This window comes from Ammodytes marinus (genome assembly GCF_949987685.1).
Source record: "Ammodytes marinus genome assembly, contig: scaffold_71, whole genome shotgun sequence".
In the NCBI taxonomy this organism is placed as follows: domain Eukaryota; kingdom Metazoa; phylum Chordata; class Actinopteri; order Uranoscopiformes; family Ammodytidae; genus Ammodytes; species Ammodytes marinus.
Genome location: NW_027648329.1, coordinates 35,001 through 55,080, shown reverse-complemented (window position 1 = coordinate 55,080; position 20,080 = coordinate 35,001). Strand labels below are relative to the sequence as shown.

The window sequence follows — 20,080 nt, the reverse complement described above, 5'->3', positions numbered from 1 at the left end:
AAGAGAAAGCTCTGATAAAGCTGTACGAATCTTCAACAAAAAAGATGGCGGACATGAAAAAAGATGGAAATAGTTTCTATTTAGTTTGATGTAAACATTACAATAACCATTGTTTATCTTTGTTTTGTTGTTTATCGTTTGAATGTATCAAGAATGTCAAAAAGATCTCTAGTATCTATGGGGTTCGATTCTCTGCCTGAGACAGTAGTAGACACTGTGGCCGTTCGGTCTATTTATACATGCTATTTGTGATATAATACATGTTTTACAAGTTGTGCTCATCAAGTTCTCATCTGAACAGATTTCTGTTACACAAACAACTAGGAACTTTAGTTTGAAACTGTAATTATAACATCGAACTTATTAAAAATGTCGTGTTTGATGATGACATAGCGGTCTTGTATTGGTGACTTTTTTTCATATTGGGGAAGATTTTAACCCCATATAGCCGCATCCTGTAAAAAGGGGGAACTCTCAATTATCACGTTTGTAGGATTATTACATAAAAACCTGTACATAATATTTTTTGATTTATAAAATGAAAAATGGCTGTATCCAAAAACTGTTCTGTAAAAATTTGGGAGACTAATATATTGTACAAATAAATTAAAAAAAAAAAAGATTTTAACTCTGGCTTTATCCAACACTCAAACAAACCTTAAACATGTCATGTTGTTACAGTGCACTTTAATAACAATGATTACCAGGAACAGTACAGAATATTACAGACGAACATTTAGATCAGCAGTTTTGCCACAATACAGCACTGTGGCCATAAACAGTCCAGTCATATACCAGCTTTACACAACTCTTCTTTAGTCTTTGTAAGCACTCCATCAACTTTGCTGAAACCTTCCTTCTGCATATTGAAGACACACAACCGATAACACACCCCGTCTCTCATGAAAAACTAATCTTTATGGAATGCAGTACAGCCTGAAAACCTGTTCCCTCTCCCTCCTGTTCTAAACCGCAGAGATCTGCACCCTACCAGACTATTATTCTGTTCCCTCCCCTCCACTACTCCTACAGGTGTGAGGATGGGCGTAACCAACATTGAGTCATGTTCATAAACTGACGATCCTCATTCACTGCAGTCAGTTGGCAGAAACTGAGGGAGAGGAGATTTGTTTTCATTCGAGGCACAGAGACTGTTTTTGAAAAACTACTTGACAGTTGGATGTAAAATGGCGCAGCAAGGAGTTCAGCTGGACCGGGAAACATTCTCTTGTTCAATCTGTCTGGAACTTCTAAGGAATCCGGTGGCTCTAAACTGTGGACACAACTACTGTATGGACTGTATCAAAACTCACTGGGATACAGAGGATCATAAACACATCTACAGCTGCCCTCAGTGTAGGAAGGTCTTTGCTCCGAGGCCTGTGTTGGTGAAAAACACAATGTTAGCAGATTTAGTGGAGGAACTGAAGAAGACTGGACTCCAAGCTGCTCCTGCTGATCACTGCTATGCTGGAGCTGGAGATGTGGCCTGTGACGTCTGCACTGGGAGAAAACTGAAAGCCCTGAAGTCCTGTCTGGTGTGTCTGGCCTCTTACTGTGAGAAACACCTCCAGCCTCACTATGATGCAGCTCCTTTAAAGAAACACAAGCTGGTGGAGCCCTCCAAGAAGCTCCAGGAGAACATCTGCTCTCGTCATAATGAGGTGATGAAGATTTTCTGCCGTACTGATCAGCAGTCTATCTGTTACCTTTGTTTAATGAACGAACACAAAGGCCACGACACAGTTTCAGCGGAAGAGACATTGAGAAACGTCTCACGGACTGAAGTGGTTGTTCCACTGGCACAACTACCAGAGCCCAAGACCAGAGATGACTTCTTAAGATATTCACGTGAAATCACACTGGATCCAATCACAGCACACAAGGAGCTGTTATTATCTGAGGGGAACAGGAAAGCAACATACAAGGGAAAAGCAAAGTCTCATTCTAGACGCACAGACAGATTCACTGATTATCGTCAGGTCCTGAGTGCAGAGAGTCTGACAGGTCGTTGTTACTTAGAGGTTCAGTGGAGAGCGAGAGGTCAGAAAGTTTCTGTAGCAGTCGCATACAAGAATATCAGCAGAAGAGGGGAGGAAAGTAGATTTGGAATGAATGACAAATCTTGGGTGTTGAGCCGTGGCCTATTAGATGATACCTTTTGGCACAACAAAGTCCCAACTCCCGTCTCAGGTCCTCAGTCCTCCAGAATAGGAGTGTACCTGGATCACAGTGCAGGTGTTCTGTCCTTCTACAACGTCTCTGGAACCATGACTCTCCTCCACAGAGTCCAGACCACATTCACTCAGCCGCTCTATGCTGGACTTTACCTGTGTGGTGGAGCCACTGGTGAGTTCAGTAAACTCCAATAGATAGATGTCCTTTAAGGGCGCACTCACACTAGGCCCAGTCAGGATAGTCTCCACTCCACCGCTGGTCTGTACTCACACTGCTCCTAAAGATCCCGGCTAGGAACGATTGCTCCTTGCCAATGAATCCCCAGGTCTCAATATGTGGGTTTGGGACTGTAATCGTAATTACATCCGTATTGTTGAGCAATGTGTCAGAAAAATATATTTCTAAATTTAATGATGTTATAGCCCCCTCATTAATTTGCATTTACCCATTGTATAATCATTTAAACAATTTATATATTCTTCACATTTGTGATTTAATAAATGTTCTCACTTTAGACTTGGTACATGAGACGAGGAGGTAGAAACTAAGCAATAAAACTAACGCTGATTTTCCCATAAGATAGCTACATTCCTGAAGCCAAAAGTATCTGCTAGAACAAATTTCTTGTTCAAATGTCCGTTACATTCATGGACATATTGGGTGGTGGGAAACAGTCTTATATAAATTGATGTCAGGAACGCCCTCTATTTGAGTGCGTGTGTCGGCTCATTAGCATCTGTTCTGTGCCCAAGCAAACTTCTCCCAACTGTGCCAGGGCCGAGGAAGTGTACAGTAGTGTACTTTTGGGCAAATCTTTCTCCGTATCTATAAAACAAAAAATCTAAATTCTGCCATAATCCGGGATATTGTCTTGGTCATTGTCTTTACTTCTGGTGTATTTTTCTGTGCTTATGTTTTATTTTTGTTGTTTAGTCCATTTAAATGACTATGTTTTGTACCGTTTTGTGCCAAATGCTTATCCACCTTTATTTGTATCTACATGCTGCTTGTGTAATGTTTTTCTACATGATATCCACCTGTCATGGTATTGAACAGTAGTTGTATAATTATATTAGTCTAAGCTCATGTGTTCTTGTTTTATGCTCATGTGCTGTAGTTTTGTGTATGTATTTTTTTGTATGTTTCTATGATGTCATCAACCTTTTAGGGAGTGCAGATACAAATTAAGATTCAAAGATTCAAAGTGTGTATTGTCATATGCACAATAAGAAACATGTTCTCAGTCATACAATGAAATTCTTCCTTTGTTTTCCACAGGCTGAATGCCAAGAAGGAAATATAAAAAAATGCAATATACCTTTTTTATATACATATATATTTCTAACCTGTATGTCTTAATATGGCACATAAATTAAGAATTCTCAATAAGAAAATAAAAAAAAGATGTGAATTTGACATCTTCTGATCTGTGTAAATGTTTGAGTGTCTTTAGGGTGGCGTTCCTTCCTGTGTCTGTGTATCCATGGAGACCATCACTGCTCACGATGACTGTAGTTTAGCTGAACTGACTTTTCTCTGCATGAACATGGAACCTGGTCTGTGCTCTAAATGACTGTTGAAGATCTGTATGAATGTATTTGTATGTTGTTGTTTCTCATCCACTGGAAGGTTCTTAGAGTCCCAAGTTCCGATTTTTGGGGGTGGGGGGTGAAATGGATGTTTTAGCCTTCTTTCTTATATAAAGTACTTTTTTTTACCTTGTTGTGTGTGAAAACTGCTGTATAAATAAAGCTTGATTTGATTTGATACTAGAGAACGAACCAGACCTTCCTTTATTCTCAATATCTGGTTCTCAGCATTTTGTAGATTTTTGAGGAAATCTATAATCACATTGACATTAATTTGTTTGGCCGAGCAAATGTTTGTTGTTCTAATCGAGGGACAAATGAGGAACTCTGAGGTTTTATAAAAGGCAAGTTTCTTTCTATAGCACAATTCAGACACAAGGCCATTACATTTTTACCACATTCACTCATTCACTCATTCACTCACACACACACACACACACACACACACACACACACAAACACCGATTGCATTAATGACAATAACAGACCATGGAAGTGGAAACTAAAGGACAGTTTGAGTAAACAAAGAGTTAATTCCCAGAGCTGCTCCTTGTCCTGGAATGACTCTCAGCTTGATAACCGCTCCCTCTGCTCTCTGCTCTAAAACAACAGCCCGCTCCACTCTGTCCACACACGTCCTTGTTACCCGCCCCTTTAGATCTACAGCTCTAAAGATGGGTGTGACCGCCATAGAGTGAGCTGACAGGCCCCATTCACTGGCACACACACATGTTGTTCAGATCAGAGCTCAAACTCCAACTAAGAAAAAAAAAAAACTTGTTGCAGTTGTGAGGAAGTGAAACTCAAAACAGTCGCTGACACAGAGAGGAGAAATGGCACAGAAAGGACCTCAGCTGGACAGGGAAACTTTCTCTTGTTCGATATGTCTGGATCTACTGAAGGATCCGGTGACTCTTGCCTGTGGACACAGCTACTGCATGAGCTGTATTGGAAACTTTTGGGATGATAAGGAAATCCACAGCTGCCCTCAGTGTAGGCACACCTTCAGCCCGAGGCCTGTGCTGCTGAAAAACATTATGTTGGCAGTTTTAGTGGAGGAGCTGAAGAAGACTGGACTCCAAGCTGCTGCTGCTGATATCTGCTATACTGAGGGTTCGTACATCTCTTTAAGAGTAAAATTCAACTACTTCTCTAGTAATTTCAAGTTAAAGTTGATCAAAAACTCAAAAGATTTATATGTACAGTAGGCTATATGAGGGGAAGATATGCTTATCGTTTTTATACGTTGCCCGAAAAAACATAATTATTGTATTTGTCAAAATGTTTGTTGAAAAAAAAAAGAATTCCACATGATCAATCACAATGAGTGTGCTTTCTAAGGCCCAAAGAGTCTCAGTCCTCTTCACAGCAGACCCAGGTTAGAATCCAGCCCGGGTCGTTCTCTGAATGTCATTCCCCTCTCTGACTCATTTCATCTCTGTCCCTAAAGTAAAGTAAAAAATGTCCAAAAATAATATAAAAAAATAAATAAAAGTTGAAGGAAGGTTTGTTTGAACTACACAGAACTTTATTGACTATCCCTCAGTCAGTCTGGCCAATATGAAGAACGTCCAGCATCATCCAGTAATCTGTTCAGACTTCAAACCTTGAAATCACAAGATTTAAAATGAAGCCTTTCTCCAATCTTTCCAGACTCTGTAGGAACCCTGTTTGCTGGAGCTGGAGATGTGGCCTGTGACGTCTGCACTGGGAGAAAACTGAAAGCCCTCAAGTCCTGTCTGGTGTGTCTGGCCTCGTACTGTGAGAAACATCTTCAGTCTCATTATGAAGGACCTGTATTTAAGAAACACAAGCTGGTGGAGCCCTCCAAGAATCTCCAGGAGAACATCTGCTCTCGTCATAATGAGGTGATGAAGATTTTCTGCCGCACTGATCAGCAGTGTATCTGTTATCTGTGTTTAATGGACGAACACAAAGGCCACGACACAGTTTCAGTGGAAGCAGAACGGACTGAGAGGCAGGGAGAGCTGGACGTTACTCGAATAAACATCTCACTGATAGAGATGGCACCTGTTGTAACACTGCAACAACCAGAGCCCAAGACCAGAGCTGACTTCCTAAGATATGCACGTAACATCACACTGGATCCAAACACAGTAAACAGAGGTTTGTTATTATCTGAGGGGAACAGGAAAGCAACATTCATGGATGAACTACAGCGGTATTCTAGACACACAGACAGATTCACTGGTTATCCTCAGGTCCTGAGTGCAGAGAGTCTGACAGGCTGTTGTTACTGGGAGGTTTACTGGGGATGGCAAGGAGTTTATGTAGCAGTCGCATACAAGAATATCAGCAGGCAAAGTAGATTTGGAATCAATGACAAATCTTGGGCCTTCAAATGTGGCACAAACGGTAATTCCTTTTGGCACAACAAACGCAAAACTCCCGTCAAAGGTCATACGCCTGACAGAATAGGAGTGTACCTGGATCACAGTGCAGGTGTTCTGTCCTTCTACAGCGTCTCTGGAACCATGACTCTCCTCCACAGAGTCCAGACCACATTCACTCAGCCGCTCTATGCTGGACTTTACCTGTATCCTGAAAGCACTGCTCAGTTCAGCAACCAGCGGGTCTAACTTGTTGATTCAGCTTTTGCCGTGGTCGGTCGGCAAAACAGAAAATCCATCTTTTCTTGCTAATGAGAGATTTGAGTGCTGTCTTCCAAATTGTTAAGTGTCGAGGGTAAAGCTGTTTCAAACACAAATACATATCCACAGACATCTTTGTTGTTTACTATCACAACTTCAACTGCACAACACTGTTGTCATCCATTTAAGCCCGCCCATATCAGGCCACTCCAAATTTTCCGACATAGTTAATGAGCTCCAATGGTTCGTGCCCAGAGTAGTATGAGGAGCCAATTTAAATGTGACAGCGGCAAGTCTGGATTTCCAGGGTAGATAGATTGTTGTGAGTTGTGGCCAAAATCCTAATTCCCCCCTTAGCACCCCCCTTCCAAGAGAAATCTCTGACAAAGCTTAACGAATCTTCAACAAAAAGATGGCGGACATGAAAAAAGATGGAAATAGTTTCTATTTAGTTTGATGTAAACATTACAATAACCATTGTTTATCTTTGTTTTGTTGTTTATCGTTTGAATGTATCAAGAATGTCAAAAAGATCTCTAGTATCTATTGGGTTCGAATCTCTGCCTGAGACAGTAGTAGACACTGTGGCCGTTCGGTCTATTTAGACACAATCTGTTGTGATATAATACATGGTTACACATTGTGCTCATTACTTTCTGATCTGAACAACAGATTTCTGTTACACAAACAACTAGGAAATTTAGTTTGAAACTGTAATTATAACATCAAACTTATTAAAAATGTCGGGTTTTAATCGTGCTACTGATGACGTAGCGGACTTGTATTGGTGACCTTTTTCATATTTGGGGAAGATTTCAAACCCATACAGCGGCGGTATGTTAATAAGGGGAACTCTCAATTATCACGTTTGTGGGATTATTACATAAAAACCTGGACAAAGTATTTTTTGATTTATAAAATGAAAAAAGACTGTGTCCGAAAACTGTTTTGTAAACATTTTGTAAACTAATATATTGTAAAAATAAAAATGTTTAAAGAGATTTTAACTCTGGCTTTATCCAACACTCAAACATATCTTAAACATGTCTTGTTGTCTGTTGTTACAGTGCACTTTAATAACAATGATTACCAGGAACAGTACAGAATATTACAGACGAACATTTAGTCTAGCAGTTTTGCCACAATACAGCACAGTTACAAGTCATATACCAGCTTTACACAACTCTTGTTTAGTCTTTGTTTGCAGTGCACTCCATCAACTTTGATGAAACATTCCTTCTGCATATTGAAGACACACAACCAATAACACACCCCGTCTCTCATGAAAAACTAATCCTAATGGAATGCAGTAACGCCTGAAAACCTGTTCCTTCTCCCTCCTGTTCTAAACCACAGTGAGCTACACCCTACCAAGCTATTGTTCTGTTCCCTCCCCTCCACTACTCCTACAGGTGTGAGGATGGGCGTGAACGACATTGAGTCATGTTCACGAGTCATGTTCATAAACTGACGATCCTCATTCACTGCAGTCAGTTGGCAGAAACTGAGGGAGAGGAGATTTGTTTTCGTTCGAGGCACAGAGACTGTTTTTGAAAAACTACTTGACAGTTGGATGTAAAATGGCTCAGCAAGGAGTTCAGCTGGACCGGGAAACATTCTCTTGTTCAATCTGTTTGGATCCACTGAAGGATCCGGTGGCTCTAAACTGTGGACACAACTACTGCATGAGCTGTATCAAAACCCACTGGGATGGAGAGGATCAGAAACACATCTACAGCTGCCCTCAGTGTAGGAAGGTCTTTATCCAGAGGCCTGTGTTGCTGAAAAACACCATGTTAGCAGATTTAGTGGAGAAGCTGAAGAGGACTGGACTCCAAGCTGCTCCTGCTGATCACTGCTATGCTGGACCTGGAGATGTGGCCTGTGACGTCTGCACTGGGAGAAAACTGAAAGCCCTCAAGTCATGTCTGGTGTGTCTGGCCTCTTACTGTGAGAAACACCTCCAGCCTCATTATGAATTACCCGTATTTAAGAAACACAAGCTGGTGGAGCCCTCCAAGAAGCTCCAGGAGAACCTCTGCTCTAGTCATGATGAGGTGATGAAGATTTTCTGCCGCACTGATCAGCAGTTTATCTGTATTCTGTGTTTAATGGACGAACACAAAGGCCACGACACAGTGTCAGCTGCAGCAGAACAGACTGAGAGGCAGAGAGAGCTCGAGGGGAGCCGGCTAAACATCCAGCAGAGAATCCAGGACAGAGAGAAAGATGTGAAGGTTATTCAACAGGAGGTGGAGGCTATCGATGGCTCTGCTGATAAAGCAGTGGAGCACAGTGAGAAGACCTTCACCGAGCTGATCCGTTTCATCCAGAAAACAAGCTCTGATGTGAAGCAGCAGCTCAGAGCAAAGCAGGAAACTGAAGTGAGTCGAGTCAAAGATCTTCAGGAGAAGCTGGAGCAGGAAATCGCTGAGCTGAAGACGCTCACACACACAGAGGATCACAACCAGTTTCTACACGACTACCGCTCACTGCCAGCACTCAGTGAATCTACATCCAGCATCAACATTCGTCTTCTGAGATACTTTGAGGACGTGACAGCAGCTGTGTCGGAAGTCAGAGATAAACTACAGGACGTCCTGAGAGAGACATGGACAAACATCTCACTGATAGAGATGGAAGATGTTGCTCCACTGGCAGAACTACCAGAGCCCAAGACCAGAGCTGACTTCTTCAGATATTCATGCGGGATTACACTGGATCCAAACACAGCACATGGAAGGCTGTTATTATGTGAGGGGAACAGGAAAGCAGCATTCATGGATGAACCACAGCCGTATTCTAGTCACACAGACAGATTCAGTAATCGTGCTCAGGTCCTGAGTGCAGAGAGTCTGACAGGTCGTTGTTACTTGGAGGTTGAGTGGAGAGGTGTAGAAGTTGGTGTAGCAGTCGCACATAAGGACGTCAGCAGAACAGGGGCGAAAAGTGAATTTGGAATCAATGACAAATCTTGGGTGTTGAGATGTGACACAATCGGTAAAACCTTTTGGCACAACAAAGTCCAAACTCCCGTCTCAGGTCCTCAGTCCTCCAGAATAGGAGTGTACCTGGATCACAGTGCAGGTGTTCTGTCCTTCTACAGCGTCTCTGGAACCATGACTCTCCTCCACAGAGTCCAGACCACATTCACTCAGCCGCTACATGCTGGACTTTACCTGTCTTTTTCTGGAGACACTGCTGAGTTCAGGAAACTCAAATAGACAGAAGTCCTTTGAGGGCGCACTCACACTAGGCCCAGTCACGATAGTCTCCACTCCACCGCTGGTCTGTACTCACACTGCTCCTAAAGATCCTGGCTGGGAACGATTGCTCCTTGCCAATGAATCCCCATGTCTCAATATGTGGGTTTGGGATTGTAATCGTAATTACATCCGTATTGTTGAGCAACGCAAACCATTTGGCAATTTTGTTGCATTCATGGACATATTGGGTGGCGGGAAACAGTCTTATATAAATTGATGTCAGGAACGCCGTCTATTTGAGTGCGTGTGTCGGCTCATTAGCATCTGTTCTGTGCCCAAGCAAACTTCTCCCAACTGTGCCAGGGCCGAGGAAGTGTAACGTAGTGTACTTTTGGGCAAATCTTTCTCCGTATCTATAAAACAAAAAATCTAAATTATGCCATAATCCGGGATATTGTCTTGGTCATTGTCTTTACTGGTAGTGTATTTTTCTGTGCTTATATGCTTATTTTTTGTTGTTATTTTGTCCATTTAAATGACTATGTTTTTCACTGTGCCAAATGATTCTGCACCTTTTTTTTGTGGCTACATGCTACTTGTGTATTGTTTTTCTACATGATATCCACCTGTCATGATATTGAACAGAAGTTGTATCATTATATCTGTCTAAGCTCATGTGTTCTTGTTTTAAGCTCATGTGCTGTAGTTTTGTGTATGTTTTTTTTGTGTATGGTTCTATAATATCATCAACCTTTTAGGGAGTGCAGATAAAAATTAAGATTTAAGATTCAAAGTGTATATTGTCATATGCACCATAAGAAACATGTTCTCAGTCATACAGTGAAATTCTTCCTTTGTTTTCCACAGGCTGAATGCCAAGAAGGAAATATAAAAATATGCAATATACCTTTTTTATATACATATATATTTCTAACCTGTATGTCTTAATATGGCACATAAATTAAGAATTCTCAATAAGAAAATAAAAAAAAGATGTGAATTTGACATCTTCTGATCTGTGTAAATGTTTGAGTGTCTTTAGGGTGGCGTTCCTTCCTGTGTCTGTGTATCCATGGAGACCATCACTGCTCACGATGACTGTAGTTTAGCTGAACTGACTTTTCTCTGCATGAACATGGAACCTGGTCTGTGCTCTAAATGACTGTTGAAGATCTGTATGAATGTATTTGTATGTTGTTGTTTCTCATCCACTGGAAGGTTCTTAGAGTCCCAAGTTCCGATTTTTGGGGGTGGGGGGTGAAATGGATGTTTTAGCCTTCTTTCTTATATAAAGTACTTTTTTTTACCTTGTTGTGTGTGAAAACTGCTGTATAAATAAAGCTTGATTTGATTTGATACTAGAGAACGAACCAGACCTTCCTTTATTCTCAATATCTGGTTCTCAGCATTTTGTAGATTTTTGAGGAAATCTATAATCACATTGACATTAATTTGTTTGGCCGAGCAAATGTTTGTTGTTCTAATCGAGGGACAAATGAGGAACTCTGAGGTTTTATAAAAGGCAAGTTTCTTTCTATAGCACAATTCAGACACAAGGCCATTACATTTTTACCACATTCACTCATTCACTCATTCACTCACACACACACACACACACACACACACACACACACAAACACCGATTGCATTAATGACAATAACAGACCATGGAAGTGGAAACTAAAGGACAGTTTGAGTAAACAAAGAGTTAATTCCCAGAGCTGCTCCTTGTCCTGGAATGACTCTCAGCTTGATAACCGCTCCCTCTGCTCTCTGCTCTAAAACAACAGCCCGCTCCACTCTGTCCACACACGTCCTTGTTACCCGCCCCTTTAGATCTACAGCTCTAAAGATGGGTGTGACCGCCATAGAGTGAGCTGACAGGCCCCATTCACTGGCACACACACATGTTGTTCAGATCAGAGCTCAAACTCCAACTAAGAAAAAAAAAAAACTTGTTGCAGTTGTGAGGAAGTGAAACTCAAAACAGTCGCTGACACAGAGAGGAGAAATGGCACAGAAAGGACCTCAGCTGGACAGGGAAACTTTCTCTTGTTCGATATGTCTGGATCTACTGAAGGATCCGGTGACTCTTGCCTGTGGACACAGCTACTGCATGAGCTGTATTGGAAACTTTTGGGATGATAAGGAAATCCACAGCTGCCCTCAGTGTAGGCACACCTTCAGCCCGAGGCCTGTGCTGCTGAAAAACATTATGTTGGCAGTTTTAGTGGAGGAGCTGAAGAAGACTGGACTCCAAGCTGCTGCTGCTGATATCTGCTATACTGAGGGTTCGTACATCTCTTTAAGAGTAAAATTCAACTACTTCTCTAGTAATTTCAAGTTAAAGTTGATCAAAAACTCAAAAGATTTATATGTACAGTAGGCTATATGAGGGGAAGATATGCTTATCGTTTTTATACGTTGCCCGAAAAAACATAATTATTGTATTTGTCAAAATGTTTGTTGAAAAAAAAAAGAATTCCACATGATCAATCACAATGAGTGTGCTTTCTAAGGCCCAAAGAGTCTCAGTCCTCTTCACAGCAGACCCAGGTTAGAATCCAGCCCGGGTCGTTCTCTGAATGTCATTCCCCTCTCTGACTCATTTCATCTCTGTCCCTAAAGTAAAGTAAAAAATGTCCAAAAATAATATAAAAAAAAAAATAAAAGTTGAAGGAAGGTTTGTTTGAACTACACAGAACTTTATTGACTATCCCTCAGTCAGTCTGGCCAATATGAAGAACGTCCAGCATCATCCAGTAATCTGTTCAGACTTCAAACCTTGAAATCACAAGATTTAAAATGAAGCCTTTCTCCAATCTTTCCAGACTCTGTAGGAACCCTGTTTGCTGGAGCTGGAGATGTGGCCTGTGACGTCTGCACTGGGAGAAAACTGAAAGCCCTCAAGTCCTGTCTGGTGTGTCTGGCCTCGTACTGTGAGAAACATCTTCAGTCTCATTATGAAGGACCTGTATTTAAGAAACACAAGCTGGTGGAGCCCTCCAAGAATCTCCAGGAGAACATCTGCTCTCGTCATAATGAGGTGATGAAGATTTTCTGCCGCACTGATCAGCAGTGTATCTGTTATCTGTGTTTAATGGACGAACACAAAGGCCACGACACAGTTTCAGTGGAAGCAGAACGGACTGAGAGGCAGGGAGAGCTGGACGTTACTCGAATAAACATCTCACTGATAGAGATGGCACCTGTTGTAACACTGCAACAACCAGAGCCCAAGACCAGAGCTGACTTCCTAAGATATGCACGTAACATCACACTGGATCCAAACACAGTAAACAGAGGTTTGTTATTATCTGAGGGGAACAGGAAAGCAACATTCATGGATGAACTACAGCGGTATTCTAGACACACAGACAGATTCACTGGTTATCCTCAGGTCCTGAGTGCAGAGAGTCTGACAGGCTGTTGTTACTGGGAGGTTTACTGGGGATGGCAAGGAGTTTATGTAGCAGTCGCATACAAGAATATCAGCAGGCAAAGTAGATTTGGAATCAATGACAAATCTTGGGCCTTCAAATGTGGCACAAACGGTAATTCCTTTTGGCACAACAAACGCAAAACTCCCGTCAAAGGTCATACGCCTGACAGAATAGGAGTGTACCTGGATCACAGTGCAGGTGTTCTGTCCTTCTACAGCGTCTCTGGAACCATGACTCTCCTCCACAGAGTCCAGACCACATTCACTCAGCCGCTCTATGCTGGACTTTACCTGTATCCTGAAAGCACTGCTCAGTTCAGCAACCAGCGGGTCTAACTTGTTGATTCAGCTTTTGCCGTGGTCGGTCGGCAAAACAGAAAATCCATCTTTTCTTGCTAATGAGAGATTTGAGTGCTGTCTTCCAAATTGTTAAGTGTCGAGGGTAAAGCTGTTTCAAACACAAATACATATCCACAGACATCTTTGTTGTTTACTATCACAACTTCAACTGCACAACACTGTTGTCATCCATTTAAGCCCGCCCATATCAGGCCACTCCAAATTTTCCGACATAGTTAATGAGCTCCAATGGTTCGTGCCCAGAGTAGTATGAGGAGCCAATTTAAATGTGACAGCGGCAAGTCTGGATTTCCAGGGTAGATAGATTGTTGTGAGTTGTGGCCAAAATCCTAATTCCCCCCTTAGCACCCCCCTTCCAAGAGAAATCTCTGACAAAGCTTAACAAATCTTCAACAAAAAGATGGCGGACATGAAAAAAGATGGAAATAGTTTCTATTTAGTTTGATGTAAACATTACAATAACCATTGTTTATCTTTGTTTTGTTGTTTATCGTTTGAATGTATCAAGAATGTCAAAAAGATCTCTAGTATCTATTGGGTTCGAATCTCTGCCTGAGACAGTAGTAGACACTGTGGCCGTTCGGTCTATTTAGACACAATCTGTTGTGATATAATACATGGTTACACATTGTGCTCATTACTTTCTGATCTGAACAACAGATTTCTGTTACACAAACAACTAGGAAATTTAGTTTGAAACTGTAATTATAACATCAAACTTATTAAAAATGTCGGGTTTTAATCGTGCTACTGATGACGTAGCGGACTTGTATTGGTGACCTTTTTCATATTTGGGGAAGATTTCAAACCCATACAGCGGCGGTATGTTAATAAGGGGAACTCTCAATTATCACGTTTGTGGGATTATTACATAAAAACCTGGACAAAGTATTTTTTGATTTATAAAATGAAAAAAGACTGTGTCCGAAAACTGTTTTGTAAACATTTTGTAAACTAATATATTGTAAAAATAAAAATGTTTAAAGAGATTTTAACTCTGGCTTTATCCAACACTCAAACATATCTTAAACATGTCTTGTTGTCTGTTGTTACAGTGCACTTTAATAACAATGATTACCAGGAACAGTACAGAATATTACAGACGAACATTTAGTCTAGCAGTTTTGCCACAATACAGCACAGTTACAAGTCATATACCAGCTTTACACAACTCTTGTTTAGTCTTTGTTTGCAGTGCACTCCATCAACTTTGATGAAACATTCCTTCTGCATATTGAAGACACACAACCAATAACACACCCCGTCTCTCATGAAAAACTAATCCTAATGGAATGCAGTAACGCCTGAAAACCTGTTCCTTCTCCCTCCTGTTCTAAACCACAGTGAGCTACACCCTACCAAGCTATTGTTCTGTTCCCTCCCCTCCACTACTCCTACAGGTGTGAGGATGGGCGTGAACGACATTGAGTCATGTTCACGAGTCATGTTCATAAACTGACGATCCTCATTCACTGCAGTCAGTTGGCAGAAACTGAGGGAGAGGAGATTTGTTTTCGTTCGAGGCACAGAGACTGTTTTTGAAAAACTACTTGACAGTTGGATGTAAAATGGCTCAGCAAGGAGTTCAGCTGGACCGGGAAACATTCTCTTGTTCAATCTGTTTGGATCCACTGAAGGATCCGGTGGCTCTAAACTGTGGACACAACTACTGCATGAGCTGTATCAAAACCCACTGGGATGGAGAGGATCAGAAACACATCTACAGCTGCCCTCAGTGTAGGAAGGTCTTTATCCAGAGGCCTGTGTTGCTGAAAAACACCATGTTAGCAGATTTAGTGGAGAAGCTGAAGAGGACTGGACTCCAAGCTGCTCCTGCTGATCACTGCTATGCTGGACCTGGAGATGTGGCCTGTGACGTCTGCACTGGGAGAAAACTGAAAGCCCTCAAGTCATGTCTGGTGTGTCTGGCCTCTTACTGTGAGAAACACCTCCAGCCTCATTATGAATTACCCGTATTTAAGAAACACAAGCTGGTGGAGCCCTCCAAGAAGCTCCAGGAGAACCTCTGCTCTAGTCATGATGAGGTGATGAAGATTTTCTGCCGCACTGATCAGCAGTTTATCTGTATTCTGTGTTTAATGGACGAACACAAAGGCCACGACACAGTGTCAGCTGCAGCAGAACAGACTGAGAGGCAGAGAGAGCTCGAGGGGAGCCGGCTAAACATCCAGCAGAGAATCCAGGACAGAGAGAAAGATGTGAAGGTTATTCAACAGGAGGTGGAGGCTATCGATGGCTCTGCTGATAAAGCAGTGGAGCACAGTGAGAAGACCTTCACCGAGCTGATCCGTTTCATCCAGAAAACAAGCTCTGATGTGAAGCAGCAGCTCAGAGCAAAGCAGGAAACTGAAGTGAGTCGAGTCAAAGATCTTCAGGAGAAGCTGGAGCAGGAAATCGCTGAGCTGAAGACGCTCACACACACAGAGGATCACAACCAGTTTCTACACGACTACCGCTCACTGCCAGCACTCAGTGAATCTACATCCAGCATCAACATTCGTCTTCTGAGATACTTTGAGGACGTGACAGCAGCTGTGTCGGAAGTCAGAGATAAACTACAGGACGTCCTGAGAGAGACATGGACAAACATCTCACTGATAGAGATGGAAGATGTTGCTCCACTGGCAGAACTACCAGAGCCCAAGACCAGAGCTGACTTCTTCAGATATTCATGCGGGATTACACTGGATCCAAACACAGCACATGGAAGGCTGTTATTATGTGAGGGGAACAGGAAAGCAGCATTCATGGATGAACCACAGCCGTATTCTAGTCACACAGACAGATTCAGTAATCGTGCTCAGGTCCTGAGTGCAGAGAGTCTGACAGGTCGTTGTTACTTGGAGGTTGAGTGGAGAGGTGTAGAAGTTGGTGTAGCAGTCGCACATAAGGACGTCAGCAGAACAGGGGCGAAAAGTGAATTTGGAATCAATGACAAATCTTGGGTGTTGAGATGTGACACAATCGGTAAAACCTTTTGGCACAACAAAGTCCAAACTCCCGTCTCAGGTCCTCAGTCCTCCAGAATAGGAGTGTACCTGGATCACAGTGCAGGTGTTCTGTCCTTCTACAGCGTCTCTGGAACCATGACTCTCCTCCACAGAGTCCAGACCACATTCACTCAGCCGCTACATGCTGGACTTTACCTGTCTTTTTCTGGAGACACTGCTGAGTTCAGGAAACTCAAATAGACAGAAGTCCTTTGAGGGCGCACTCACACTAGGCCCAGTCACGATAGTCTCCACTCCACCGCTGGTCTGTACTCACACTGCTCCTAAAGATCCTGGCTGGGAACGATTGCTCCTTGCCAATGAATCCCCATGTCTCAATATGTGGGTTTGGGATTGTAATCGTAATTACATCCGTATTGTTGAGCAACGCAAACCATTTGGCAATTTTGTTGCATTCATGGACATATTGGGTGGCGGGAAACAGTCTTATATAAATTGATGTCAGGAACGCCGTCTATTTGAGTGCGTGTGTCGGCTCATTAGCATCTGTTCTGTGCCCAAGCAAACCTCTCCCAACTGTGCCAGGGCCGAGGAAGTGTAACGTAGTGTACTTTTGGGCAAATCTTTCTCCGTATCTATAAAACAAAAAATCTAAATTATGCCATAATCCGGGATATTGTCTTGGTCATTGTCTTTACTGGTAGTGTATTTTTCTGTGCTTATATGCTTATTTTTTGTTGTTATTTTGTCCATTTAAATGACTATGTTTTTCACTGTGCCAAATGATTCTGCACCTTTTTTTTGTGGCTACATGCTACTTGTGTATTGTTTTTCTACATGATATCCACCTGTCATGATATTGAACAGAAGTTGTATCATTATATCTGTCTAAGCTCATGTGTTCTTGTTTTAAGCTCATGTGCTGTAGTTTTGTGTATGTTTTTTTTGTGTATGGTTCTATAATATCATCAACCTTTTAGGGAGTGCAGATAAAAATTAAGATTTAAGATTCAAAGTGTATATTGTCATATGCACCATAAGAAACATGTTCTCAGTCATACAGTGAAATTCTTCCTTTGTTTTCCACAGGCTGAATGCCAAGAAGGAAATATAAAAATATGCAATATACCTTTTTTATATACATATATATTTCTAACCTGTATGTCTTAATATGGCACATAGATGAAGAATTCTAAATAAGAAAATTAAAAAAGGTGGGAATTTGACATCTTCTGATCTGTGTAAATGTTCGAGTGTCTTTAGGGTGGCGTTACTTCCTGTGTCTGTGTATCCATGGAGACCATCACTGCTCATGATGACTGTAGTTTAGCTGAACTGACTTTTCTCTGCATGAACATGGAACCTGGTCTGTGCTCTAAATGACTGTTGAAGATCTGTATGAATGTATTTGTATGTTGTTGTTTCTCATCCACTGCAAGGTTCTTAGGGTCTCAAGTTCAGATTTTTGGGGGTGGGAGGGTGATATGGCTGTTTTTGTCTTCTTTCTTATATAAAGTACTTTGTTTTACCTTGTTGTGTGTGAAAACTGCTGTGTAAATAAAGCTTGATTTGATTTGATAATAGAGAAAGCACCAGACCTTCCTTTATCCTCCATATCTGGTTCTAAGCACTTTGTAGATTTTTGAGGAAATCTATAATTACATTGACATTCATTTGTTTGGCAGACAAAATGTTGTTGTTCTAATCGAGGGACAAATGAGGAACTCTGAGGTTTTATAAAAGGCAAGGCAAGTTTATTTATATAGTACAATTCAGACACAAGGCCATTACATTTTTACCACATTCACTCATTCACTCATTCACTCACACACACACACACACACACACACACACACACACACACACACACACACACACACACACACACACACACACACACACACACACACACACACACACACACACACACACACACACACACACACACACACACACCCACAATCACCCATTCACACACACACACACACACACACAAACACCGATGGCATTAATGACCAATAACAGACCATGGAAGTGGAAACTAAAGGACAGTTTGAGTAAACAAAGAGTTAATTCCCAGAGCTGCTCCTTGTCCTGGAATGACTCTCAGCTTGATAACCGCTCCCTCTGCTCTCTGCTCTAAAACAACAACCCGCTCCACTCTGTCCACACACGTCCTTGTTACCCGCCCTTTAGATCTACAGCTCTACAGATGGGTGTGACCGTCATAGAGTCAGCTGACAGGCCCCATTCACTGGCACACACACATGTTGTTCAGATCAGAGCTCAAACTCCAACTAAGAAAAAAAGAAACACTAGTTGCAGTTGTGAGGAAGTGAAACTCAAAACAGTCGCTGACACAGAGAGGAGAAATGGCACAGAAAGGACCTCAGCTGGACAGGGAAACTTTCTCTTGTTCGATATGTCTGGATCTACTGAAGGATCCGGTCACTCTTGCCTGTGGACACAGCTACTGCATGAGCTGTATTGGAAACTTTTGGGATGATAAGGAAATCTACAGCTGCCCTCAGTGTAGGCACACCTTCAGCCCGAGGCCTGTGCTGCTGAAAAACATTATGTTGGCAGTTTTAGTGGAGGAGCTGAAGAAGACTGGACTCCAAGCTGCTGCTGCTGATATCTGCTATACTGAGGGTTCGTACATCTCTTTAAGAGTAAAATTCAACTACTTCTCTAGTAATTTCAAGTTAAAGTTGATCAAAAACTCAAAAGATTTATATGTACAGTAGGCTATATGAGGGAAAGATATGCTTATCGTTTTTATACGTTGCCCGAAAAAACATAATTATTGTATTTGTCAAAATGTTTGTTGAAAAAAAAAAGAATTCCACATGATCAATCACAATGAGTGTGCTTTCTAAGGCCCAAAGAGTCTCAGTCCTCTTCACAGCAGACCCAGGTTAGAATCCAGCCCGGGTCGTTCTCTGAATGTCATTCCCCTCTCTGACTCATTTCATCTCTGTCCCTAAAGTAAAGTAAAAAATGTCCAAAAATAATATAAAAAAATAAATAAAAGTTGAAGGAAGGTTTGTTTGAACTACACAGAACTTTATTGACTATCCCTCAGTCAGTCTGGTCAATATGAAGAACGTCCAGCATCATCCAGTAATCTGTTCAGACTTCAAACCTTGAAATCACAAGATTTAAAATGAAGCCTTTCTCCAATCTTTCCAGACTCTGTAGGAACCCTGTTTGCTGGACCTGAAGATGTGGCCTGTGACGTCTGCACTGGGAGAAAACTGAAAGCCCTCAAGTCCTGTCTGGTGTGTCTGGCCTCGTACTGTGAGAAACATCTTCAGTCTCATTATGAAGGACCTGTATTTAAGAAACACAAGCTGGTGGAGCCCTCCAAGAATCTCCAGGAGAACATCTGCTCTCGTCATAATGAGGTGATGAAGATTTTCTGCCGCACTGATCAGCAGTGTATCTGTTATCTGTGTTTAATGGACGAACACAAAGGCCACGACACAGTTTCAGTGGAAGCAGAACGGACTGAGAGGCAGGGAGAGCTGGACGTTACTCGAATAAACATCTCACTGATAGAGATGGCACCTGTTGTAACACTGCAACAACCAGAGCCCAAGACCAGAGCTGACTTCCTAAGATATGCACGTAACATCACACTGGATCCAAACACAGTAAACAGAGGTTTGTTATTATCTGAGGGGAACAGGAAAGCAACATTCATGGATGAACTACAGCG

General features: G+C 41.9%; 2 protein-coding genes across 2 annotated transcripts in view; both read left to right on the top strand.

The window, feature by feature from the left end:
* Nucleotides 1-4,600: 4,600 nt before the first annotated feature.
* LOC307270732 (E3 ubiquitin/ISG15 ligase TRIM25-like) lies at nucleotides 4,601-10,828 on the top strand (the record flags this gene model as incomplete). The annotated part of the gene is made up of 3 exons (XM_080054616.1): nucleotides 4,601-4,880; nucleotides 5,421-6,345; nucleotides 7,893-10,828. The coding sequence occupies 3 exons, from the start codon at nucleotides 4,601-4,603 to the stop codon at nucleotides 9,601-9,603; spliced, it is 2,916 nt and encodes a 971-aa protein (XP_079910742.1). The 3' UTR covers nucleotides 9,604-10,828.
* Nucleotides 10,829-11,596: 768 nt separating this feature from the next.
* The window catches only part of LOC307270744 (uncharacterized protein), a gene marked incomplete at both ends in the record, with an annotated part of 8,902 nt that continues 418 nt past the window's right edge, over nucleotides 11,597-20,080 (top strand). Inside the window, 5 exons of the mRNA XM_080054627.1 lie at nucleotides 11,597-11,876; nucleotides 12,417-13,341; nucleotides 14,889-16,597; nucleotides 18,700-19,011; nucleotides 19,552-20,080. The exon at nucleotides 19,552-20,080 is cut by the window's right edge and continues 418 nt beyond it. Coding sequence (XP_079910753.1) covers nucleotides 11,597-11,876; nucleotides 12,417-13,341; nucleotides 14,889-16,597; nucleotides 18,700-19,011; nucleotides 19,552-20,080 — 3,755 coding nt within the window. The remainder of the gene's footprint in view (nucleotides 11,877-12,416; nucleotides 13,342-14,888; nucleotides 16,598-18,699; nucleotides 19,012-19,551) is intronic.